The 25,330-nt window shown below is 46.6% G+C and overlaps 2 protein-coding genes across 2 annotated transcripts in view; both read left to right on the top strand.

The window, feature by feature from the left end:
- Nucleotides 1–3,899, top strand: part of OGA (O-GlcNAcase) — a 56,123-nt gene extending 52,224 nt beyond the window's left edge. The window contains exons 15-16 of the mRNA XM_044299160.1: nt 1,500–1,659; nt 3,110–3,899. Coding sequence (XP_044155095.1) covers nt 1,500–1,659; nt 3,110–3,246 — 297 coding nt within the window. The 3' untranslated portion in view covers nt 3,247–3,899. The remainder of the gene's footprint in view (nt 1–1,499; nt 1,660–3,109) is intronic.
- Nucleotides 3,900–16,479: 12,580 nt separating this feature from the next.
- Nucleotides 16,480–22,321, top strand: NPM3 (nucleophosmin/nucleoplasmin 3). The gene is made up of 5 exons (XM_044298001.1): nt 16,480–16,634; nt 17,151–17,236; nt 19,394–19,513; nt 20,123–20,216; nt 20,792–22,321. The coding sequence occupies exons 1-5, from the start codon at nt 16,568–16,570 to the stop codon at nt 20,908–20,910; spliced, it is 486 nt and encodes a 161-aa protein (XP_044153936.1). The 5' UTR covers nt 16,480–16,567; the 3' UTR covers nt 20,911–22,321.
- The last annotated feature ends 3,009 nt before the right edge of the window (nt 22,322–25,330 follow it).

Raw genomic sequence — 25,330 nt, 5'->3', positions numbered from 1 at the left:
TCACTAGTCATAGTATGGTACCCAATAAATTCTATATATTCAAAAACTAGCAAAGGGGTAACCTTAAAACTTAACCTTTTAATAAATACTCATATTAGGATAGGCCCGTTACATAATCATCAGTTAATAAAAACATGCATGCGTAAAGTGACCATGCACAGACAGAATGGTGCAAAGTACAAAAAAGTATCCAGGTATAGGCCCCATGCACACGGCCGTTGTTCACAGCCGTGTGCGGGCCGTGGAACCGCGGCCTGGATCCCTCCTGAGAGCAGGAGCGCACAGCGTCACTGGTTGCTATGACGCCGTGCGCTCCCTGCTGCCGGCACAGTACAGTAATACACTGGTACGATCTATACCAGTGTATTACTGTACTGTGCCGGCAGCAGGGGGCGCACGGCGTCATAGCAACCAGTGACGCCGTGCGCTCCTGCTCTCAGGAGGGATCCAGGCCGCGGTTCCACGGCCCGCACACGGCTGTGAACAACGGCCGTGTGCATGGGGCCATATTGAGAGGGGAAATTTGAGAGAAGTTTAGGCGTGCAAATTCAGAGAGAGACAGATACCGGGTCTCTTCCCCTAAGTATCCCTGCATCTAACTCCAAATTCCACCTCTCTGAGTAAGGCCGAATGCACACGGCTGTGTTCCACGGCCGAGAGCGGTCCGTGGTAACATGGCCTGGCATCCTGTTGAGAGCAGGAGCGCACAGCGTCATTGGTTGCTATGATGCCGTGCGCTTCATGCCGCCACTGGACTACAGTAATACACTCGTATAGTGGACTACAGTAATACACTTGTATAGTGGACTACAGTAATACACTTGTATAGTGGACTACAGTAATACACTTGTATAGTGGACTACAGTAATACACTTGTATAGTGGACTACAGTAATACACTTGTATAGTGGACTACAGTAATACACTTGTATAGTGGACTACAGTAATACACTTGTATAGTGGACTACAGTAATACACTTGTATAGTGGACTACAGTAATACACTCGTATAGTGGACTACAGTAATACACTCGTATAGTGGACTACAGTAATACACTCGTATAGTGTATGATTTAGCCAAATCATCACTGGACCGATATAACACACAGAGAAGCATCAGATTAGCTTTATTGAATTTCAGTGGGACCATTACACGGACACTGATTTCTGCCATGGATTTGCCGACAGCTAATCTTGACCATAGCCTAACGAAACCAGAGATAGACAATAGCACAGCGTGACTGCTGCCAAACTGCTTCCTCAGGGGAGCGGTCAGGAAAAACATCCCTAGAAATCATTCTGTGCTAGATTAATCCATCCACTACTTAACCATAACCAGACCGTCCACCGGGAGAACAGTTGTATTCTATATTGTTGCAGACAAATCTTCTTTGCCTGTTTTTTTTCTTTTTTTTTTTTTTCTTTCTTGGACAGGTGACAACTATTGCAGTAACAATATGGCCACTTACTTTTTATTTTATTTTTCTGTCTTTCCTTTTAGAAAATAATGCTCAGTTTTCATGAGGAACAAGAAATATTACCCGATACATTCCTAGCTAGTTTTCCCTCTTTAATAAAAATGGATATTCATAAGAAAGTTACGGATCCGAGTGTGGCCAAAGGAATGATGGGGTGCCTCCTGTCTTCTCTTAAAGCCAATGGTAAGTCGGCGGGTGAGGGAAAGCAGTGCAATTGTCCTGTCCTGGTAGAATGATGTGCATAAAACTTGCATGGCTTTTCCCACAATTAATTATGACCTTACTCTGACAGATCTCCCAAAACAGGAGAAGTTTTAAAATTATTTTATAGCAATACTCCTGTATGTTGATATTGCTTACCTACTTGTTATGGTGCCCCCTGCTGTTCACCTCACATGTCCGGTGTTGGTGAGAAGAAGCTGTTTCTAGTGCACTGATTCTTAGTGGCTGCCCTGCACAACAGCAGAAATCAATCCACCGCCTGTGTACAAGTGGATGCTGCCGTTCAGAGTGTGAAATTCCACTGACAATTTGAGAGGATCTAAAGAACGGCTGGGGGGGCCCATGAAAAGTCGGGGGGGGGGGGGCGCCCATAAAAGGTCGGGGGGGGGGGGGGGTGCCCCAACGAGTCTGGGGGGGGGGGGCCCTAACGAGTCTGGGCGGACAGTTTGATCACGTAAAGAAAATACATGCAATTTTCTTATATACACATGTGATAAAAAAATGTGCACGAAGAGCTTCCGTTTTTTTTATGTATAGGGTATAGTACTACTGTAATCCAGAATTATCCCTAGTTCTATCGTTTGCCTGTATAACAGTGTGCTGCCGTATTATGTTTGCTCTGTGTGTGTGTGTGTGTGTGTGTGTGTGTGTGTGTGTGTATATATAAAAAAAAAATATATATATATATATATCACATTCAAGATCTCTGCTTGCTGCCATTCTTGTTTATATTCAGAGGATACTGCACAGCCTGTATGCTTCTCACAGGTGAATGTCTGTTACAATTGTATCCAGTCTAGACGATCTGTGCTAAAGGCATCATTAGCAGCACAAATTTCACTTCTGCCCTGATATTTTGCTACAGTGTATCAGTGCAGGTAAAATCTATCAACCCTAGTCCTCACATAGGAGTAGTCTTTTGACATTTGTAACTAACCCTCCTCTGGGAGCGGGATCTAGGCTGTATATCTGAAAAATGGCAGAGAGGGCTTCATATCAGGGGTGACAAGTTCCCGTTAAAGTGTTTGTACTAAGACCAGGATTAGGGGTAAGCATCTGTTCCTGGTGGTCTTACCACTGGGACCCTACTTGTGCCAAATCTGCTGAATGTATGGAGCAGTGTGCCCGCTGCCAGCCCGTTCTTTCTCTATGGGGCGGCGGCAGATAGCCAAGCTCTGTAGAGATGAATGGACACCTGCACCACCTGCTTCTGCATACATTGGGCGTAATTGGGACCCCAATGGTGGGGCCCTCACCGATCAGATTCTTCTCCACTATCCTGTGTGTAGGGAATACATTTTGATCGTAGTATAACCCCTTTAATGTCTCAACGTCGAATATCAGCGCTGTCCAGTAGTGCTAGAAAATGGGAACTAATTCAAGGAAAACTATTTCTCTCCATGCGTTTTAGGTTCACGCGGTGCTTTCTGCGAGGTGAAACCCGACGATAAACGAATCATGGATTTCTACAGCAAGCTCGGCTGCTTTGAGATTGCCAAAATGGAGGGATTCCCTAAGGATATTGTTATTCTCGGAAGAAGCCTATGAAGACTGTTTGTTTTTTTCCTCTGCAGAATAAGCTACGGAGACAGATTGCAACTTAGGGAATCATGCAAGATGGCGGCAGCTTTACCCGCAGGTTGTCTGGACTCTTCCTATGCATACTAAACTTCACGAGCGAACAGCATCTCAGCAAATGTCTATAATGTTCTGTTGTTTGTTTGCATGGGCCCTCACCCTCGGAGCAGCGCGCTCCCCAAGATTTGTTTTTATGTCGTCCTGATTTCAGTACCTGATATTTCATTGCCTTCTCCTATTTCAGTTGCGGATTTCAGAGGATTTCTATTTTTCTTCCTCCCTCGCTGGGAGGTTCACATTGCCTAATTTTTTCTTTCTGTAAGCCAGAGAAAAGGTGGTGATAACACATAGCACTTGGTAATAGGGGCCTTTAGATCCGGGGCAGGACACAAAAACCTAAGCTTGTGAGTAAGGTGGACCCCCGAAGTATCGGCAGAGGGGTGGGGGGGAATTGGTGGGCTGCGGAGGCTTGAAAAACAATAAGCGAAGCCTTTCTGTAAATGTCGTGTAGAGAACTGTATGTACAGTCTGCATTTACCACGTTATGTTTTTTGTACATTATATTCTGTTTCTTTTTACAATTTCTGATCCGGCATGGTTCACGTAATACAATGGTTAAACTCCTCGTTTCTTTCTCTCTACACTGCTCATCCAGATCTTCTCATTTCAGTTTAGGGATTTAAAAATTAAGGCGAGAGCACCATGACTACACGGGGTCACCTGCCGGTTGGGAAAAAATGGAGGCCAGTGGCTTTTGACAGTCTCGGCAATTCCAAATGTCTTTGTCTGACTTCTCCCCATTGAAGTTGTGCTCCAGACACCGTAAAACCACCAGCATCTCTTCCGGTGGTAAATCTGCAGCCCAATACGGTACTAGCAAATATAGTACAGGTTAGCAAATCGGCACAGAAAATCTATTACTTGTCAATTTCTAGTCTTGTCCATCTTTCCTAGCGATATGCCCCCATTGTCTAAGATGGGAATACCCCGTTAAGACTTCTGGCCTGAGTTCAGACGCAGCAGATTTGTGGTACGGGTGGAGTGTAGTTGGCCTTTGGAAAAAGTCGACCTAGAAATTCGTCTCACTCCTGATCTTCACATCAGTCATGTTGCTGATTTTCATTGTGCAGTTCTCCCATTCACATTGAATCTGAAGCGCCACCAACATGTAACATGCAGATTTTGCTGTGGAGTCGCTGCGTGGTTTCCAGCAGGCTTTCTCTGCTCCAGCTGGACTCGCCGTTATTTTGCAGATCTATCCCTACCTAGCAGTGACCCCGTGTCACAATGGAGCCAAAACCTTAAAGGGAGTCTGTCACCTACTTTAAGTGTTTTTAGACCGCTCATATCGTGTTATAGCACAGTTGCCCAACATAAAAACAGTGTCTGTCCCACGTCAAGAAGATTAATAAACACTATCCAAAGTGCCCAGGGGCGGCGTTATGGCTACAAGTGCCCAGACCCTTTCCCATGTGCCCACATAACCGCTCCCCTTGCAGTTTCCTCCGGCCTGCCCTCCTCCTCTTCTGGCTTGGAGATCTCACGCCAGTGCTGGGTGACCGGCGCTCGCTCGAGATGTCCAAGCCAGAGGAGGGCTTGCCAAAGGACTGCAAGGGGAGCGGTTATGTGGGCACATCGGTAAGGGTCTGGGCACTTGCGGCCATAATGCTGCCCCTGAGCACTTTATAAAGATATGCAAAGTGTTTTGTTTTTTTTCCCCAGCTTCTGGACGTGGGACAGACACACTACGGGTACTATTTTTATGTTGGGCAACTCTGCTACAATGTGATACGAGCGGTCTAAAATGCTAAAAATGGGTGACGGACTCCCTTTAAGAGCAATTCCCAGTAGATGTAAGCCCTCGTGTCAAAGAAAGTTCTGCATAACTGTCTCCCTAAACTAGTCTCATCTAGACCTCTGAAGGACACAGTTATAGTTCTCACCCGCACATTACTTCAATGGTCCCGGACCCATTATCATACTGGTGAGTGTGCTGGTTGTCAAATAGGTTTCCAGGGAGCAGATAGAACTGTAAAAGGGGCCGACAACTCGGGGCTTACATTTATAGGGAATGTTTTCTCAGGGTTGCCTTTCCTGCCCTTGCTCCTCTGCAATATTTTGACTCTTCTCTTTCTCTTTGCACTCGCCCACTTTCTGAGGAGGACGAAGGCCCTCAGAAAACAATCGCCTTTTCTTTTAAGGGGGTTATTTGGGATTTTCAATTGATGGCCTTGGGATAGGCCAGCAATGTATGACCAATGGGGTTCCAACCTCAGGGACTCCCCAGAAATTCATTGCTTATCCAGGCACAGCGCCCTGCATAAGAGTGTGGCAGCTCCTGGTACTGCAGTTCCACTTGTCCAAGTGACGGATAGGCCATAAGTTGAGAATGCTGGATAAGGCCCATAATACGCACAGTCGAGGCCCTGGCATGTAATCTTTAACCAGTCTTTAACCTCGTCTCTGACTTTTCACTATAAAACCAGAGCACAATTTTTTATTTTTTTGCCTTTTTCCCTTATGTATAAGGTTGGTGCTGAGTTTTGACTCCATCTCTATGCTGTCTGCCTATGTTTATACCGCTTGTATTGCCTTTACCTCGGGTGTGCCCTTTTTGCATGCTGTTGGCTGGTAGAGCTGTTAGTACATGGCCACCTGTGGACTCTTGGGTATAAGGGCTATGATGACATTTGTGATGAGGCATGTACATCTGTACTGGGCATGATGTGAATTCATGGTTGAAACCTTTTACTATAAAAAGCGAACGTTTTCTCTTACAACTTCAGACCTGAGTCCTTGGAGTGTGTGAGGTGTGAATATATCTCTGTCCTTTTATCGTACTGCGCATGCTCTAGTATGCTATGTCTATTACTTAGGCCTCAACATGCGACCGCAAGGTGCTCTATGACTAACCATGCCCCCCCTTGGTGACGCCAAATCCTTGCATCCTCCCATATAGGTCAGCGATCACGTGATTGCAAGGAGCTGGAAGTCTTAGGCCGAATGCACACGGCCGTGTTCCGAGAGCGGTCCGTGGTATGCCGGGCTGGATTCCTGTTCAGAGCAGGAGCGCACGGCGTCATTGGTTGCTATGACGCTGTGCGCTTCATGCCGCCGCTGCACTACAGTAATACACTGGTATGATCTATACGAGTGTATTACTGTACAGCAGCGGCGGCATGAAGCGCACAGCGTCATAGCAACCAATGACGCCGTGCGTTCCTGCTCTGAACAGGAATCCAGCCCGGCATACCGCAGAACATGGCCGTGTGCATTCGGCTTTACCCTGTTCACGCCCCTTTACGTTCACATGCTTTGCTTCCCACTGGTCCCCTTTTAAGGTGGTCATGTAGAGAAGTTTTCTTACTATACAAATTTATGGTATGTTGGGGGGGGCTCGGACAGCCCAGACCCTAAAATGGAGATGCTTGGCTCCAGGGAAGGCTGTGCATGCATGGTTCCCAATATTTGACCCATACATTAGTTAGGCATACTTATAAACATGTAAACACCCCACCCCCTCAGACCCCTAAAGCACACTGAGTAAACACTGCCCTTTTCCTGGGATTGTCCCAGCAGCGGTGGGAAAGTTGACAAGTATGGCTGAAGGGCCATCCCACTGACCCTGAAACTGCCCAATCTCCATTTATGTTGGTGATTGGACACCCCTTGAAGGGGTTAACCAAGGCCAAACTCTTTCAGCAGACCTCTGCAGAGTGGATGGACCTGCAGTGAGGTTCATACTTGGTCCCTGCTGCTGGATTCTGGCTACGTTGCTGCATGGCCACCTCGCATGTCTCTGGGAATCAACATTGTGTTGATGGGCGGCTCATGACTGCTGGAGCCAGTCCTTGGCTGCAGTGATGACCTGTCACCCATGAGGTATGTCACTGGGTCACATGATGCACAGGTAACAGGTGACTGCTTGCAGCTTTCATGTGAAGCCCGGCAACAGGATGTTGATTCCCAAAGAGATGGGCCCTGCAGAGGCAGCTGTGGAATGATAGAACATGAATTTAGCAGCAGCGACCAGATAAATATGGACCCCACCATGGGGCCAGCCACTCTGAAGGGGTCTGTCAAAAAAAATGAATTCTTAGGTAACCTTTTAATTTGAAATACAAAAGTCTGCTCCCTACTGCTGAAGGTATCCATAAACTTCTAAAGAAAGACCAGCCAACTGTTGGCAGCAGGACTGGCTTGTTCCTACAGGAGATAAACCACTGGTGAAGGAATTTAGCAGCGGTGGGAAGCTCATTCCTTTCTTTCCATCCAAAACACTCTAAGCTAAAGCGCAGGTATGGGGGAGTTGGGCAAAATATCTGTTGCCCTTACAGATGTTTTCCTGACTGCTAGCATCAGACAACCTAAAAAGACAATCTCTCAAAATGTCAACTACAGCCAGGAGGATCTGCTGCTACCTGTAACCAATCGAGGAGCCCCAGATTGTTGATGAAGTCTGTGGAGGAGATCTGCTGTTTTCTTCTCCCCCCTCCCAAGAATGCTTCCAAGTTTGCTTCACATACACACAGACATAACGCTGCTCAGAGGCTGGTGTCAGGTGTACGCAATATAAAAGCCGGCCCCTGCGGTTCTTTCAAAAATATTTTTTATTGAGAGTTTTTCTTAGTGTACACTTAAACATAAAGGTAGGTTATGATATTACAAACATTAATAAAATATTTGCTTGCTGTATAGTTACAACATAATGTTGACAAATGTAGTTGGAAGTAGTTTTAGGTACACATAACTTTGTGTCAGCATGTTTACAGACAGGGAGATAACATGAAACATTTACCATATGTCTGTGGGACCAAAATTCAATCGAGCAGAGGATTTCACGTCATTATCGTGGTCTTCTGGGAGTATAGCCATGGGGGCACTTACCTACTCCCCAAAAAAGGGAACCTGTCACCAGTTTTATGGTGTCCTAAGGGCAACATACATAAGTGACTGATTCTCTTAGCAAAATGCTGGCTCACTTTCTTTAATTGACTAAGTCAATCTGCCAACATCTTGTATTGAAAAGCTCTAACTCATAATGATATGTCCTGAATATTCATGAGCTCCTGACTCTCCCCGCCCACCTGCTGCTGATTGACAGTTATTTTCCATATGAATCAGCAGCAGGGGAGTGGTTATAGCTCTGAATTAAATAAACGCTGGACTCACTGACATCACGCTGGACTCAAATCAGCTCATTAGCATGTGGCATCTTTGTGTGTATATTATGATGTAACCATCTGTCACACCAGTAAGTGAATACATCTAAGGTACTTTTTAGTAGTTAATAATTGTATATAATTAGATTATAATCAAATATCCACATGACAGGTTCCCTTTAAGTGATGAGAGCTTCAGCACTTCAGGTGGCTAACTAGTGTATGGTACCGTGCCATCAGTGAGGATAGATCATCAGTCCTTTAAGAATCCTCCCATTGTCCAAAGTCCTTTTTTGCACTGACTTTAAACGCTGCTACAGTCTTATAACCTTGTAATGCATCCTAGATACAGCAGCATAAAGTCCCACCAACCTCAAGCCTTAGGGCTCCTGCTTACAGCTGCTGTTTTTTTGTTTTTTTTGCGGTGCGCAAAACACAGACACTGGCTGTGCGCATTGGAACAAAGTGACCTTCCTTGTGTAGAACTGTCCTAAACTTGTCCGTAATACGGACAACAATAGGATATGTTCTATTTTTTTTGCAGGTGCCCCTGAATGGACATGCGAATGAGGAAAGCACTCTGTGGCCCCATTGAAGTGAATAGGTCAGCATCCGTCCCGCAAAAAATGCTGATCGTTTGGGGACAAAAACAATAGTCGTGTGCATGAGTATTTATGCACACATGTCAAAAGCTTACAGCTCTAGACTGGACTCTGGGCCTATGTACAATACTATATACAGATAGTCTTCCCTAGAGGAAATGCTTCTGCATACTTTTGTCCATATGGCATCTTTTAGGAAATACCATGTAAGCAATCTGGAGGTACACTATATACATTTCTATAGGTGCTTAAATGTCATACTTGCAAAGAGTCCAACATTTTGCAGGACAGTCCCTCAAAAGGGTCCAAAAATGGGCTTTGGAATGGTGAAAAACAATAAAAGAAGTCATGTTACTGACCTTATTGCTCTTTTTGCATCACTTCCTCATCTCTATTTCCTGGATCTTCATGACACACAGGAAGCGATAGCATAGCCAATCACTGTGGACTCTAGAATGACCAAGAAGTAGAGACCAGCAGGTGACTGGAAAGTGGCAGACCAAGATTGGCGGTGGATCAGTAAGGTAACTGCCTGGTCAATCCCTTTAAGATACGGTAATTAGAGACACTGGTTTATACAAGAACGGTTTTGGTATGTAGACCTCATCACCGCAGCCTTCTGGTTGGCTAAGTTCAGCCGTAGTCTCAGAGCCAACCCGTTTCCTGCTTGAAACTGATGAGGATCAAAAGAATGAAACAGCACTGTCTACAGCTGGAGGTCTCTTGGTAGCTAATACCCAAACCTTGTCTTAAGACTGATACAGCGGGACATTTACTAAAAGGGTAACCATGTAATATGCACTATACAGACAGTACAGGATCTTCTAGTCCATATCACGATATACATGATAATGTATAACTTATACCAGTTGTACATATATAATTATATACAGGAGATGCCCAGGTTATACCAGCATGGTCCATATCACTGTATACAGAAAGATGTATAACTTATACCAGCTGTTCCATGGCCAGGTGTGTGTTATTCCCTCATTATCCCAATTACAATGAGCAGATAAAAGGTCCAGAGGTCATTTCCAGTCTGCTATTTTCAATTGGAATCTGTTGCTCTCAACTCTCAAGATGAGATCCAAAGAGCTGTCACTGTCAGTGAAGCCATCATTAGGCTGAAAAAACAAAACAAACCCTTCGAAGAGATAGCAAAAACATTAGGCGCGGCCAAAACAACTGTTTGGAACATTCTTAAAAAGAAGAAACGCACCGGTGAGCTCAGCAACACCAAAAGACCCGGAAGACCACAGAAAACAACTGTGGTGGATGACCGAAGAATTCTTTCCACCCTTCACAACAGTTGGCCAGATCAAGAACACTCTCCAGGAGGTAGGTGTATGTGTGCCAAAGTCAACAATCATGAGAAGACTTCACCAGAGTAAATACAGAGGGTTCAACACAAGATGTAAACCATTGGTGAGCCTCAAAAACAGGAAGGCCAGATTAGAGTTTGCCAAACGACATCTAAAAAAGCCTTCACAGTTCTGGAACAACATCCTATGGACAGATGAGACCAAGATCAACTTGTACCAGAGTGATGGGAAGAGAAGAGTATGGAGAAGGAAAGGAACTGCTCATGATCCTAAGCATACCACCTCATCAGTGAAGCATGGTGGTGGTAGTGTCATGGCGTGGGCATGTATGGCTGCCAATGGAACTGGTTCTCTTGTATTTATTGATGATGTGAAGGAACATGGACCAAAGAAAGCTAAGGAGAGAGTTGTCTCAGAAGATTAAAAAGAAAAGTATAGGCAAACATGGTAAAGGCTAATAAGACGATCTCCAAACAGCTTGATCTTCCTGTTACTCAGGGGCGTTGCTAGGGTCTGAATACATCTGGGGCACAAGTCCACTGTACCACGTCCACGTGAAGCCATGTCCCCACCCTGTAAAGCCACGCTCCCATCGCCACCGGGGGTGGGGGAAGGCCCTTCACAGTAGTTATTAACCCCTTTCAGCAGTTCTCCCTTCGCAGTAGTTAGTAACCCCTTTCAGCAGTCCCCCCTTCAGTGAATGGGGGACTGCTGAAAGGGGTTAATAACTACTGTGAAGGGCCTAGCCGTCTGGGCAACCCCACAGATCATCCCCCCACCCCGCTACTGCGTGGGCATGAGTTCAGTCACTTCAGTGCACAATACCGTCCTGCGGCATGTGATCCCACGAGACCTGTGACCTACAGCGGCGGGGATTGCGCAATGAAGTGACTGACCTCATGCCCGCGCAGCCCGCAAGTAGTGGAACAAGTACAAGGGGGGGGGGGGGTGGAATAACCAAATAAAAAAAAAAATGCTACCAGGCCAGCATGACGACGCCCCCTGCTGTTACTACAGTTGCACGTATTACTTAGAAGTTTAAGGTCTATGGGACTGTAGCCAACCTCCCTGGACGTGGCTGCAAGAGGATAGGTCATCAGTTGTAAACCCTTGGAAAACCATTTTAATGGAAGATGACAGAGGAGGAAACCACTGTTGAAAGCAAATCATAAAAAAGTGAGACTGGAATGTGTCAATATGCATATTGACAATCCACAAAGCTTCTGGAAGAATGTCCATTGGACAGATGAGACAAAATTGGAGCTTTTTGGGAAGTTATAGCAGCTCTACATTCACAGATGCAAAAATGAAGCATACAAAGAAAAGAGCATTGTACCTACTGTGAAACATGGAGGAGGCTCGGTTATGTTTTGGGGCTGCATCTGGCACAGGGTGTCTTGAATCTGTGCAGGGTACAATGAAATCTCAAGACTATCAAGGCATTCTGAAGCCAAAATGTGCTGCCCAATGTCAGAAAGCTTGGTCTCAGTCACAGGATAATGACCCAAAACACAGCTAAAAACATCCAAGAATAGCTAAGAGGAAAGCATTGGACATGATAAGTTCTGCAGATTCTTGTCATGTAACTGCATCGTTACTGTTTTGCACCTAAAATAAAAAAAAATTATTTTATATTATTAGGCTTGTCACATAGCCGTTATTACAAGCAGGAGGTCGGCATTTCATTTTTACCAGCAGCAATTTCCAGTAGGTGTGAGATCCGTCCTTGCTGCGAATGGCTATATCTCAGGCTGTATAGCAGCTAGAGCTATGAGCTAGATCAGTGGTGCCCAACCATTTTTCGTCTGAGGGCCGCACTAGACTTGGCATAAATTTAGCGGGCCGGACTAGGTAGCTTTGCCAGAAAGAAATGCAAACTCTGTGAGGGGGCATGTGTGAGCATTACTACTGTGAAGAGGGCACATATCTGGGCATAACTACTGTGAGGGGCACATATCTGGGCATAACTACTGTGAGGGGTCACATATCTGGACATAACTACTGTGAGGGGGCACATAGGGTATAACTACTGTGAGGAGGGCATAACTACTGTGAGGGGGCACATATCTGGGCATAACTACTGTGAGGGGGCACATATCTAGGCATAACTACTGTGAGGGGGCACATATTTGGGTATAACTACTGTGAGGAGGGCACATATCAGGGCATAACTACTATGAGGGTGCATGTGTGAGCATTTCGTCTGTGAAGAGGGCACATATCTTGGCATCATTACTGTGAGAGGGCACAACTACTGTGAGGGGGCATGTGATGTATACATGTGTGTAATGTATGTAGTGCAGTATGTGATGATCACACACTGCACTACATACATTACACACATGTATACATCACATACTGCGCTGTCACCTTCTTCTGCAGGTCTACCTTGATGTCTGGTCTTTAGGCTTCGGTCAGATCCTCCACCGCGATGCTTGCTCCGTGTGCCCGACACCACCAGGAGCTGGCCCCTCCTCCTTTCTCTCCTACAGCAGGGGCGCTCTATCGCTCCAGTGCCCGCCCAATCTTACCAATCAGGGGCATAGCTAGAAATGACTGGGCCCCATAGCAAAAACAATTATGGCCCCCCCCCCTCCCGGATCTCCCACCCCCACATACCTATCGGACCTCCCACCCCTTCAAGAGCTCCCACCCAAACAACCCTCCAGGACCTCCCACACCCCTCCTAGATCCCCCTTCAGTGTCGTCCACAGATCCGCCCCTCAGTGTCATCCACAAATATCCCCCTCAGTGTCATCCACAGATATCCCCTCAATGTCATCCACAGATCCCCCCCTCAGTGTCATCCACAGATCCCCCCCTCAGTGTCATCCACAGATCCCCCCTCAGTGTCATCCACAGATATCCCCCTCAGTGTCATCCACAGATATCCCCCTCAGTGTCATTCACAGATATCCCCCCTCAGTGTCATCCACAGATATCCCCCTCAGTGTCATCCACAGATATTACCCTCAGTGTCATCCACATATATCCCCCTCAGTGTCATCCACAGATCCCCCCCAGAGTCATCCACAGATATCCCCCCTCAGTGTCATCCACAGATATCCCCCTAAGTGTCTTTCAGATATCCCCCTCAGTGTCATCCACAGATATCCCCCCCTCAGTGTCATCCACAGATATCCCCCTCAGTGTCATCCACAGATCCCCCCTCAGTTTCATCCACAGATCCCCCTCAGTGTCATCCACAGATATCCCCCCCTCAGTGTCATCCACAGATCCCCCCTCAGTGTCATCCACAGATCCCCCCCTCAGTGTCATCCACAGATATCCCCCTCAGTGTCTTTCACAGATATCCCCCTCAGTGTCATCCACAGATATCCCCCTCAGTGTCATCCACAGATATTCCCCTCAGTGTCATCCACAGATATCCCCCTCAGTGTCATCCACAGATCGCCCCCTCAGTGTCATCCACAGATATCCCCTCAGTGTCATCCACAGATATCCCCCTCAGTGTCATCCACAGATATCCCCCTCAGTGTCATCCACAGATAATCCCCTCAGTGTCATCCACAGATATCCCCCTCAGTGTCATCCACAGATATCCCCTCAGTGTCATCCACAGATATCCCCCTCAGTGTCATCCACAGATATCCCCCTCAGTGTCATCCACAGATATCCCCCTCAGTGTCATCCACAGATATCCCCCTCAGTGTCATCCACAGATATCCCCCTCAGTGTCATCCACAGATATCCCCCTCAGTGTCATCCACAGATATCCCCCTCAGTGTCATCCACAGATCCCCCTCAGTGTCATCCACAGATCCCCCTCAGTGTCATCCACAGATCCCCCCCTCAGTGTCATCCACAGATATCCCCCCTCAGTGTCATCCACAGATATCCCCTCAGTGTCATCCACAGATATCCCCCTCAGTGTCATCCACAGATATCCCCCTCAGTGTCATCCACAGATATCCCCCTCAGTGTCATCCACAGATATCCCCCTCAGTGTCATCCACAGATATCCCCCTGTGTCATCCACAGATATCCCCCTCAGTGTCATCCACAGATCCCCCCTCAGTGTCATCCACAGATATCCCCTCAGTGTCATCCACAGATATCCCCCTCAGTGTCATCCACAGATATCCCCCTCAGTGTCATCCACAGATATCCCCCTCAGTGTCATCCACAGATATCCCCCTCAGTGTCATCCACAGATATCCCCCTCAGTGTCATCCACAGATTCCCCTCAGTGTCATCCACAGATCCCCCCCCTCAGTGTCATCCACAGATATCCCCCCTCAGTGTCATCCACAGATATCCCCCTCAGTGTCATCCACAGATCCCCCCTCAGTGTCATCCACAGATATCCCCTCAGTGTCATCCACAGATATCCCCCTCAGTGTCATCCACAGATCCCCCCTCAGTGTCATCCACAGATATCCCCCTCAGTGTCATCCACAGATTCCCCCTCAGTGTCATCCACAGATCCCCCCTCAGTGTCATCCACAGATATCCCCCTCAGTGTCATCCACAGATATCCCCCTCAGTGTCATCCACAGATATCCCCTCAGTGTCATCCACAGATCCCCCCTCAGTGTCATCCACAGATCCCCCCTCAGTGTCATCCACAGATATCCCCCTCAGTGTCATCCACAGATATCCCCCTCAGTGTCATCCACAGATCCCCCCTCAGTGTCATCCACAGATATCCCCCTCAGTGTCCTCCACAGATACCCCCCTCAGTGTCCTCCACAGATCCCCCCCTCAGTGTCCTCCACAGATATCCCCCCATCCAGCGCCGCTTCCTAGCTAATTTATTCACTGCACTTGCCTCTGTCAAATTGAAGAGAAGCGCTGTAATCTCGCACAGGCGCACTGGCAGAGGCCAGGAAGACGGTGCATGCGCACTTTGATGCCTCTGCCAGTGCGCCTGTGCGAGATTACGGCGCTTCTCGTCAATTTCACAGAGGCAAGTGAATAAATTAGCGAGGAGGCGGCGCTGGGCGGAGAGATTGCAGGCACAGGCAGTATCGATTTGCTGCCTGTGCCGTTGGCAGCGCGCCCTGTGCTGATAAAGTCCTGTTACTGCGCGGGCCGCAGGTTGGGCATCACTGAGCTAGATCCCCTCTGCAGATCTCACTCCTGACCCAATTTCTAAGAGTCATATCTCTGGCTTTATGGCAGAAACTGGTCTTGTATTAAATCCTAGATCCTTAGCTTTAAAAAATAAGGCCCTGGTCCATGTCTCTAGCTGCTACACCGCCTGAGATATCCCAGGATGATCCCCATCAGCAGACCAGCATGGAGGAGCAGAAGGGGGATCAGTGAGGGAGGAGACGTATGGGCCCTCCTGTCCCTGTGTAACTCCAGGGGAAGGGTACATAGGGCGGCACCGTTCAGGGGGAGGGTTTTGGGCTTTTTCTCGGTTCCGTGTTTATTTGCTCATTCATTACGCCTGTTCACACGCGAGGACAGCGTAGCATTTTATATTAAATGCTGCAAAGCTCAAAATACGATCAAACCACCGACGTCCAATAACACCTGTGAAGCCACGCCCCCAAACTGCACCCTTTCTTCTTTTTTTTTTTTATCCGTGTAAACGTTTTTAGTATTTTTGACAACCCCAGGGGGCTCATTACAAAGTCCTTCCATCTGACATGAATATGTTCGGTCCAGACTCAAGGCCCCTTTTTAACACTATGTCAAACACAAATGGGTGTGGCTTTGGAATTGTCATAGCACCTCCTTGTCTCCTCACCAGCCAGTGACGTCACCCCACTAGCTCCTCCTCTTTCCCACTTCAGCCTGTAAGGAGTGGCCAACAGTCCCCAATATGTAGTGACCGTCACCAGTTTACAAAGCCCCTGCATTTTTTCTTTTTGCCGAAAATGGGCAGGGCTTAAACATGTGGGCGGTCCAAAGTGGATTATTTGGGGGGCGTTCCAGGGGGCGGGGCTTACATGCCCTGAACTGCAATGATAGGCGTCTAATGAGATGCAGCGACGTCATACCTCTAGCCACCCCCCTCTCTCAGCCAGAGCCTATCAGCGGGGCGCAGGGTTGGTTAGCGCACACGGGTGTGATGAGATGCAGGGACGCTACGCCCCTCCCCTTCGCACGCGGAGCCCGCGTGAAGGGGAGGACGCTGCCGTTCAGTGACGTCTCTCAGTAGCCCCTCCCCTTCCGGTCCTGTCCATGCTCTGGAGTGACCCACGTGTAGCGCCGCTCTCCGGGATCCCACATGACTTCTTATCTGAGTGAACTGACGGACGACGGACTCGGCACCGCTATGGACAGCTACCTGTTCGGTAATTACTGGAGGCGCGGGACTACAACCCCCAGCCTCATATGCAGTTACTGCTAATGAATGTACTGGCTGTGGATAAAGCAGTTGTGCATGCAGTTGGGGATACTACAACCCCCAGCATTATATGCAGTTACTGCTAATGAATGTACTGGGGGGTGTATAAAGAAGTGTGCATGCAGTTGGGGTACTACAACTCCCAGCATTATGTATAGTTACTGCTAGTGACTGTACTGGGGGGGCTTTGTAGAAGAATCAGTGTGCCTGATGTTGGGGTACTACAACTCCCAGCATTCCAGGCCGTGGACTGTTTTTTGTATTGGGCTCTAATACAAAAAACAGTAATACATAAAACAGTCCACGGCCTGGTATGCTGGGAGACAATAATTGGGGTGACCTCCTGAGAAGGATTTATGTAGTTATCTGCGACTAGGAAAGCTGGGTGACCCCGGGTGTGGCGGCTCCGGGGCTCTGATGGCTGCAGGTCTCACCCCTGTCCTGTTTCTCCTCCATATACCAGGCTGTGAACTGTCCTCCAAGACCAACCACTACACCTTCAAGGTGGATGAAGAGGAGGACGATGACTTCAGCCTGTCCCTGTGTACGGTAAGTGTCTGCCCTCCAACGGAGCCTTATACTGGGGTCTGACTCCCGCTGATCTGCTATTTGCGGAGGCCGCGGTGCTCCTGTGAGCGCTGCGGCCTTCTCGCAGCTGACCAAGCAAAGCGCCGTCCATTGTGTAGTGGCTGATCATGGTATTTCAGCCCAGGCCGTTCAGCGCACCTAGGTCATGTGACTGATAAAAAATGATGCCCTAGCAAGAAGCCTCGCCAGATCGCCCCGGCCTCTTCGAACAGCTGATCGGCGAGGGTGTGAGTAGTCAGACCCTCGCCAGTCAGATGTTGATCCTGACAATAGGGGGTCATTCACACGACTGTACGAATGAGTCCGCATCCGTTAAGCAATTTTGCTGAACGGGTGCGGACACATTCATTTCAATAGGGCCACAAAAGATGCGGACAGCACGCAGTGTTCCAGATGAGCATGTCCTATTCTTGTCTGCAAAAACGGACAAGAGTAGTCATTTCTTTAATGGGCCGCCCATTGCGTTCCACGAATTGCAGAACAAACACGGGGGGGGGGGGAATCCATGTTTTGCAGATCTGCGATTTGTGGACCGCAAAACACGGCGCGGTCGTGTAAATGCCCCCATAGTCATCAGTATAAAACACCCTAACAACCCCTTTAAAGGGAGTCTGTCACCACATTTTAGTATGTTAGACCGTTAAAATAGGGTTATGTGATCCAACCAGAACATAAAAACTGTACCTTTGTGGTAGAAAACGGACTTTTCTTTTTGCCGAAAATGAAGTTATAAGATTATTTTCGGAGCCCTCTCAAGTGCCCAGGGCGGTCTCTCAATCCTCGGAGCCCCAGACAGGCACCTCCTAAACGGCTGATAACTCCGCCCTCCGTGCGCCTCTGCCCGCCCGTTTACTCCCCTCCCCTGTCCCTTTCCACTGCGGCTGTGCGGTCCAAATCGTAGCGGGCGCATGCGCAATGCGATGCCCGCTCCTGGCAGGGCATCGCAATACCTACTGCGCATGTGCCCGCTACGATTTGTACCGCACAGCCGCAGTGGAAAGGGACAGGGGAGGGGAGTAAACGGGCGGGCAGAGGCGCACGGAGGGCGGAGTTATCAGCCGTTTAGGAGGTGCCTGCCTGGGGCTCCGGGGATTGAGAGACCGCCCTGGGCACTTGAGGGCTCAGAACATAACCTTATAACTTCATTTTCGGCAAAAAGAAAAGTCCGTTTTCTACCACAAAGGTACCGTTTTTATGTTCTGGCTGGATCACATAACCCTATTTTAATGGTCTAACATGCTAAAATGTGGTGACAGACTCCCTTTAACTAGTTTGTTGATTAACTGTTTTTCTCTGGTTATGAAAATAATTTTTGCGCCTTTTATCTGTGATACGTGGAGCTTTATTTTACAATATTTTATAACTCGCATGAAGTGCAGCTAAAATACCCCCCCTCCCCCCCCCATAGGGTCATGCAAACCTTTGAGGTGTTTTGACTTTATTACATTTTCTTTGTTTCTGATTTCTCCCTGTGACTGGTGCTGCCATTGACCCCGGGGCCCCTCTGCAGGTCATGTGACATTTGACCCCGGCGATCACATGGATCAGAGCAGGAAGGGGCGGCATTGCCTCTTCCTATATGTGTATACAGCCCATTGCAACCAATCAGATTCCACCTTTTCATTTTCTAAAGGAGCTTTAAAAATTAAAAGGTGGAATCTGATTGGTCTCTTCCCCCCCCCCCCCCAAGTGACTGAGTGGTGAGTGTATATATAACTGGAGAGGGCAGATAGTAAAAACCTCACGCCTTTTGTGGGGGGCCCTGCTGTCGCGGACGGGCTCCTCTCTCCCGCTGCTGTGCAATTAGAATTAGCACGCAGCTAGTAACTCTGCAACAGCACGTCCGTAAGTCTGTTCTGTGGCTCGACAAAAATTTTTATTTTTATTTTTTTACAAAGGACATTTCTGCAGGAATAAATAAAAAAAAGTCAGCATGCACTCGACGGGTATTCATATTTTGCGCATCTGCGATTTGTGGACTGCAAAACACAGCTGTGTGTATAAACCCCAATGCCAAGACCGGCCAGATTTTTAAGTCTATGCAAAAAATAGCACTGCCTCTTGTTATACATGATACCTGTGAAGGGGCCGGTGTAAATTTTATGTTGTCTCCCATAGATCAGCCTCGGTGAAGGCGCCAAAGATGAGTATAATGTGGTGGAAGTGACGGCTCGTAATCATAATGATGAGGACATCACGGTGCCAATCGCTACTCTTAAGCTGTCCTGTCAGACTATGGTATGTGTACACTGATATATCCTGTATTATACTCCAGAGCTGCACTCACTATTCTGCTGGTGAGGTCATTGTACATACATTACTTATCCTGTACTGATCCTCAGTTACATCCTGTATTATACTCCAGAGCTGCACTCACTATTCTGCTGGTGCAGTCACTGTGTACATACATTACTTATCCAGTACTGATCCTGAGTTACATCCTGTATTATACCCCAGAGCTTCACTCACTATTCTGCTGATGGAGTCACTGTGTGCATACATTACTGATCCTGAGTTACATCCTGTATTATACTCCAGAGCTGCACTCACTATTCTGCTGGTGCAGTCACTGTGTACATACATTACTTATCCAGTACTGATCCTGAGTTACATCTTGTATTATACTCCAGAGCTGTACTCACTATTCTGCTGATGGAGTCACTGTGTGCATACATTACTGATCCTGAGTTACATCCTGTATTATACTCCAGAGCTGCACTCGCTATTCTGCTGTCATTCTCTGCTTCAGTGTCTGCTCAGTTTGCTTTGGTGATCTGCATTCCATGATGTCCTGTACATTATTTCTGAAGGCTTTGATGTATTGTATACTTTCTCTTTCTGGTGCAGGTTAACCTGGAAAGCTTTGTAATTCAGCCTCCAGTCACATTCCGCCTGAAGTCCGGTTCCGGTCCTATTCAGCTCTCTGGACAAGTCCTAATTGGTAAGAGCAGTTCCACCTGCAGATCCTTTTTAAGCAGTTTGATCTAGATCAGCAGCCTCCAACCTGTAGGTATCTAGATCATTGGAAACTACAACTCCCAGCATTCACCAGACAGCTGCCGACATGCCATTATCAATAGTGTGTGCATTTATTTACAGCACTCTGCATGCTAAATATTGTGACAGTCTGTCTCAGTCCATCGGAGGGTCAGCTGCATATCGGAACAGTAGACCACTAGAGTCTTCAGGGGGTGGAATACAGCTCTGTGACTGGGAAGAGACAGTGGGGCTGTGTACAGAGGATTGTCCGTGTGCACAGTGTTACTGTTCTACCTTCTACAGCACTGCAGTAGAGCTGTCAATAACTCCCCATCTTCTAATGATGAGAAGACTCTACTCATGCTGTCTCAGTCTGTACAGCAAAGCTGACAAGTGAGCTGCAGGAAACAGGAACGGTCAGCCTGTTGTGTCTGCACAAGTGAGAACTGCAGTATTTCAAGATTTGATCTGTAGAGGAAGTGTGGCATCTAGAAATTTAAACCTGTTCTAAATCACATTTCTGATGATGCGTTTCAGCACCCACGGACTTGGATTCTGATGAGGAGGAGGACGATGAAGAAGACGATGATGAAGATGATAGTGAAGAGGCAGAATTAACCCCTGTAAAGCCAGCCAACAAAAAAATTAGAAAATGATGAAACTTTACTGAGCCTCTTAGAAGGCCACGTGTGGTTGGACCCAGAAGAACATACAGCCCAAGACCCTCAAGGGCCAGTCTTGATTTTTTTTTTTTGTTAAATAATTTTCACAGCCCGAAGTCCTAAGCAAATCTTTGTGTTGGCCAGCTGGTTCCTGGGGGTTATCCCATACTGGACTTTGGGGTCTGAAAATGAGATATTATTTTTTTTTTCAACATGGGTTCCCAAAATTAGAGCTTCTAAAAAATGAAAGCAGTGAAGACCCATCAGCTGGGACCACTTTGACCTTATGAGTTCTGGTACTAACAGTGGCCGGCATCGTTGAAGTGCCGGCCCACCACCGTTTTGACTTTACATGACCGGTCTTGATGGATGGCTTGGGAAAAACCCTGTTAAATTGCTCCTTGTCGTTGACGTGCTGCTCGCATAGTGAGGACTTCTTGACATGAGTTGTGACTGTGCCTTTTATCGATTTAGTTTATTTTTCTACTTGAATTTTAAAGTTCTACCGTGGTTTTTGTATGTTCTTCTTAATTACGTTTTTCAAGACCTATATATCCTACGGTAAGGGAAGGGGGGGGGGGGGGGGGAAATCAAACGATTTATGAAGTTCCTTGGTCTTGTTTTCCTTTTAGTTTTGACCAGTTTTAGAAAATCAGTGTTAGGACCTACTAACCAGACTGCACCTGTCCTGGTGATGAGCTCCATCTTTGTAGAGAAAGCAATATGGTAACTGTTTATATAAAAAAAAGTGACTGCAATTGTTTTGGTTCCTCCCTGGTACAGAAATAACTGTAGTTTTTGGTGGTGTTTTTTTTTGCCCATGCGGTTTTCATTGCTTTTTTGCATCAAAAACTTCAGTTCCAGATTCAAACTGACAGTCTAAAAATAGCAGGACACAAGCAAATGTAATCTTTAAAAAAAAAAAAACTTTTTTTGCTACTGGTATTTTTGTTAAAGGGGCTCTCCTCGGGATAGGTCATCAATATCAGATGGTCCGTCACATGGCACTCCCGCTGATAACTATTCCCACTGCTTTTGGTAAAGGGATTGTCCAATTTTTTTTTTTGGGGCATTTTTTGCTCACTAAAAAAAAAAAACAAGCAATTTTTTGTGGCTTATTTTTTCCAAACAACTGTAAATCAGGTTTTTCTCATAGTTTTTACAAATCTTTGTTTTACAAAATTGTATGAAGGTGCCTGTGATTCTGAGGTGGTAGGTGATGTTCTCACTGTTTACCTTATACGGTAAATATGTTTAAAATTATCCTAAAACCTCCGAGGTCGAGGTTTCATCTAGTATTGCCCATAGCAGGTACATAGAGAACTCTATTTTTCAGATGCAGTCATTTTGTAAAAGTTTATAAATCTGTTCTATGCAATAAAGAATTAATGTTTTTGATGTGTGACTTGATGTAGGCTCGTCACATGCAAATCAAGTACCTCGGAAATCATCTATAACCCCTTCCCAACATTGGGTGTATATGTTCTAGGTGTTGGGTCTTTAAAGATGGTGCTCATTCCGGAGGTGATTTTTACTTAGGAGCTTGTTTTCGCAGCAGATACCCTGTGGCGGTCAGTGATTGGCGATAATGTCCATCACAAACCTTTAACACCTTAGATGCCTTGGTCATTTGTGATCACACCATCTGAGTGGTCAGTTGCTGGGAGTGCTACTTTCCTGGTGCCCAAACGGCATTTCTACAATGAGGTCCCGGGAGCTGTTCAGTGTCTATGGCAGCCTAACGTCTTGTAGCCCTACCACTGTGAAACCTCTGTCAAGCTGTGAGCTGAGAGGAATATAGGGATGCAATGGAGGAAGTGATCAGGTGCTTGCATTTTAAAGCCCCCAACGGGGGCTAAAAATTAATGTAAAAAATAGTTTGAATAAATAAATGGTCTCTTACTTGCCCAAAACAATTTAAGTCCTATACACCTCAGGACAGATTGCCCTGTAAAAAAATATATACTGTAAGTTCTCCAGAGTAAGAATATGGCAATGCTAAGAATTTACTTTTTAAGTTTTATTCTTTTTTTCAAAAGTACTTAAACACAAGAAAAATTATAAATTTTAATAAAATATAGAAAGGAAAAACTTTCCTAAAAAAGTAAAAACCTCATACTGCTGTGTAAACAGAAAAATAAAGTTATGCCTTCTGGAAGGCCATCAAAAAATAAAAATTTACTGCGTCAGGAAGGTGTTAAAGCAGTGTTTCCCAACCAGTGTGCCTCCAGCTGTTGCAAAACTACAACTCCCAGCATGCTAGGAGTGGTAGTTTTGCAACAGCTGGAGGCACACTGGTTGGGAAACACTGTGTTAAAGGGATTAGCCCGGTGCTCCCGCGCTCACCAGAGCTCTCGTGCACGCTCTGGGCTTCTGGCAGCTTTCGAAGGACAGTGCCGTACATCATATAGTGGCAGTGATTAGTATTGCAGCTCGGTCTAACTGACTTCCGTCTTAAGCCAAATGCCCACGGCTGTGAGCGGTCCGCAGTAACCCGGCCTGGATTCCTGCCGAGAGCAGGAGCGCACGCAGTCATTGGTTGCTATTCCGCCATTGCACTACAGTAATACACTGGTATTTTCTATACGAGTGTATTACTGTAGTGCAGTGGCGGCATAGCAACCAATGACTGCGTGCGCTCCTGCTCTCGGCAGGAATCCAGGCCGGGTTACCACAGAACGCTCACAGCCGTGTGTATTCGGCTTTATTCTCCTGTCTCCTCTGGTGTTTTGCCCCAGAGGGGGATACCGCTGTGACTGTGTGGGACTTGATGTGCATCAGGCGATATGATGAGCTGTCAATCAAATAAAAGAAGACTTGATTATCTCATCAGGTCTTCATTTTGTGACTCTTCTCACAAGGACGCCAAGATGACGACTCTGCCTGTTTCCAAGTAGGAAAACCAAAAGCTATCTGAGGAGGTACATGGGTTAGAGAGTATGGAAACAGTGGCGCCTCTATTCACATGTATGGATGTTTCGGACACGATAGCACTGCTCGCCTCTTAGGAGTGTTATTTCCCATCACCGCCATGAAAGGTAGAGCTAGGAATAACCTTTTCATTTCCTTTGGATTGCTTCAATTTTTAGGCCTGCACATGACCTTATTTTGGGTTCGATTTGTATTTTTTGCATACCCATTCATTTATATGGGGCTTCAAAAAGTGCAAATTATAGAACATGTCCCATATAATGGATACACACTGTTGGTATCCATATTTTGTGGATCTGTGGTTTGCAGGAACCTCTACTGGCATATGCCTGATCAGGTAGGTCTGGGGTACGATTGTGGACATAGTGGTGGGAGAGGGCTTCTGCTGTAGTCAGTTGCCTAAGGAACAGGTCAGATCTGAGGATGAAAAATGCTGACTCGTATTTGACGTAGAATCTGCAGCAGAATTCCAGAGGGTAGCAAGCTATTTCTGGAGGTCCATGGGCTTGGATATATGGAAACTGTGTATCTAGCGTTGACTCTCAGATTTCTGCTGGAGCTTGCATTGCCACGTATTCAGCCACCCGCCTTGGAAACCGTGATAAGAACTGGCATTCTCAGGACAATTTTATGTGGTAGTGTCAAAATTCAGTTAAATATCCAACATTTATTTAGAGGGGAAGAAGAGATTGAGTTGTTTCTTAGAACGGTTTCTGCAGAACGATTAGCCCCGGTGTAACGGTTTCATTACAATGATTATTTAAACATAGTAGCAATAAAACAAAGATACCTATAGGTCACCATGACACGTCTGTTTTAATAACTACTTGCATTCCCAATGTAATATCAATTCTGGGGCATCTATTCATATAATGCCATGTTGTGTATGAATGCATTGTCTGCAACAAAGGTCCAGATGGGTGTTACCAGTTGGGGGGTGTCCCTGCACAGTCTGACACTGGCAGCACTGATTGGATAATGTCAGACTGTGCAGGGACACCCCCCCCCCCCCCCCTCCAACTGGTAACACTCAGATGGGCCTTTACTGCAGACTGCTGGCCATGCATTCATAAACGTCTAGCATGAATAATAGAGGAGAAGCATAACATAGTCATAAAAATTGTTGCTCCAGAATTATTACATGGGGAATGCAAGTAGTTATTACGGCAGAGGGGACAGGTCCTCTTTTAGACCTAGAGAATACAGATGGCTCATTGTTATCATTTTTCTCACTCCCATCACTAGAAATGACTATCCTTGACTGCAGTATGAACAAGAATAGGACATAGTCGGGTTCATAAATATTGGGACGTCGACACAATTGTAACATTGTTGGCTCTATACACCACCACAATGGATTTGAAATGAAACAAACAAGATGTGCTTTACCTGCAGACTGTCAGCTTTACCTGCAGACTGTCAGCTTTAATTTGAGGGCATTTACATCCAAATCAGGTGAACGGTGCAGGAATTACAACAGTTT

Source organism: Bufo gargarizans, chromosome 6, assembly GCF_014858855.1.
Source record: "Bufo gargarizans isolate SCDJY-AF-19 chromosome 6, ASM1485885v1, whole genome shotgun sequence".
NCBI lineage: Eukaryota > Metazoa > Chordata > Amphibia > Anura > Bufonidae > Bufo > Bufo gargarizans.
Note: the sequence above shows the minus strand (reverse complement) of the source record. Positions and strands in the feature narration are given on the sequence as shown.

Excerpts from the sequence above, each read along its gene's own strand:
- NPM3 (XM_044298001.1), top strand. The coding sequence starts at position 16,568 with ATGACTTCTTATCTGAGTGAACTGACGGACGACGGACTCGGCACCGCT. Across the intron at positions 16,635-17,150 it reads TATGGACAGCTACCTGTTCG|GCTGTGAACTGTCCTCCAAG; the intron begins GTAATTACTGGA and ends TCCATATACCAG. Across the intron at positions 17,237-19,393 it reads TCAGCCTGTCCCTGTGTACG|ATCAGCCTCGGTGAAGGCGC; the intron begins GTAAGTGTCTGC and ends TGTCTCCCATAG.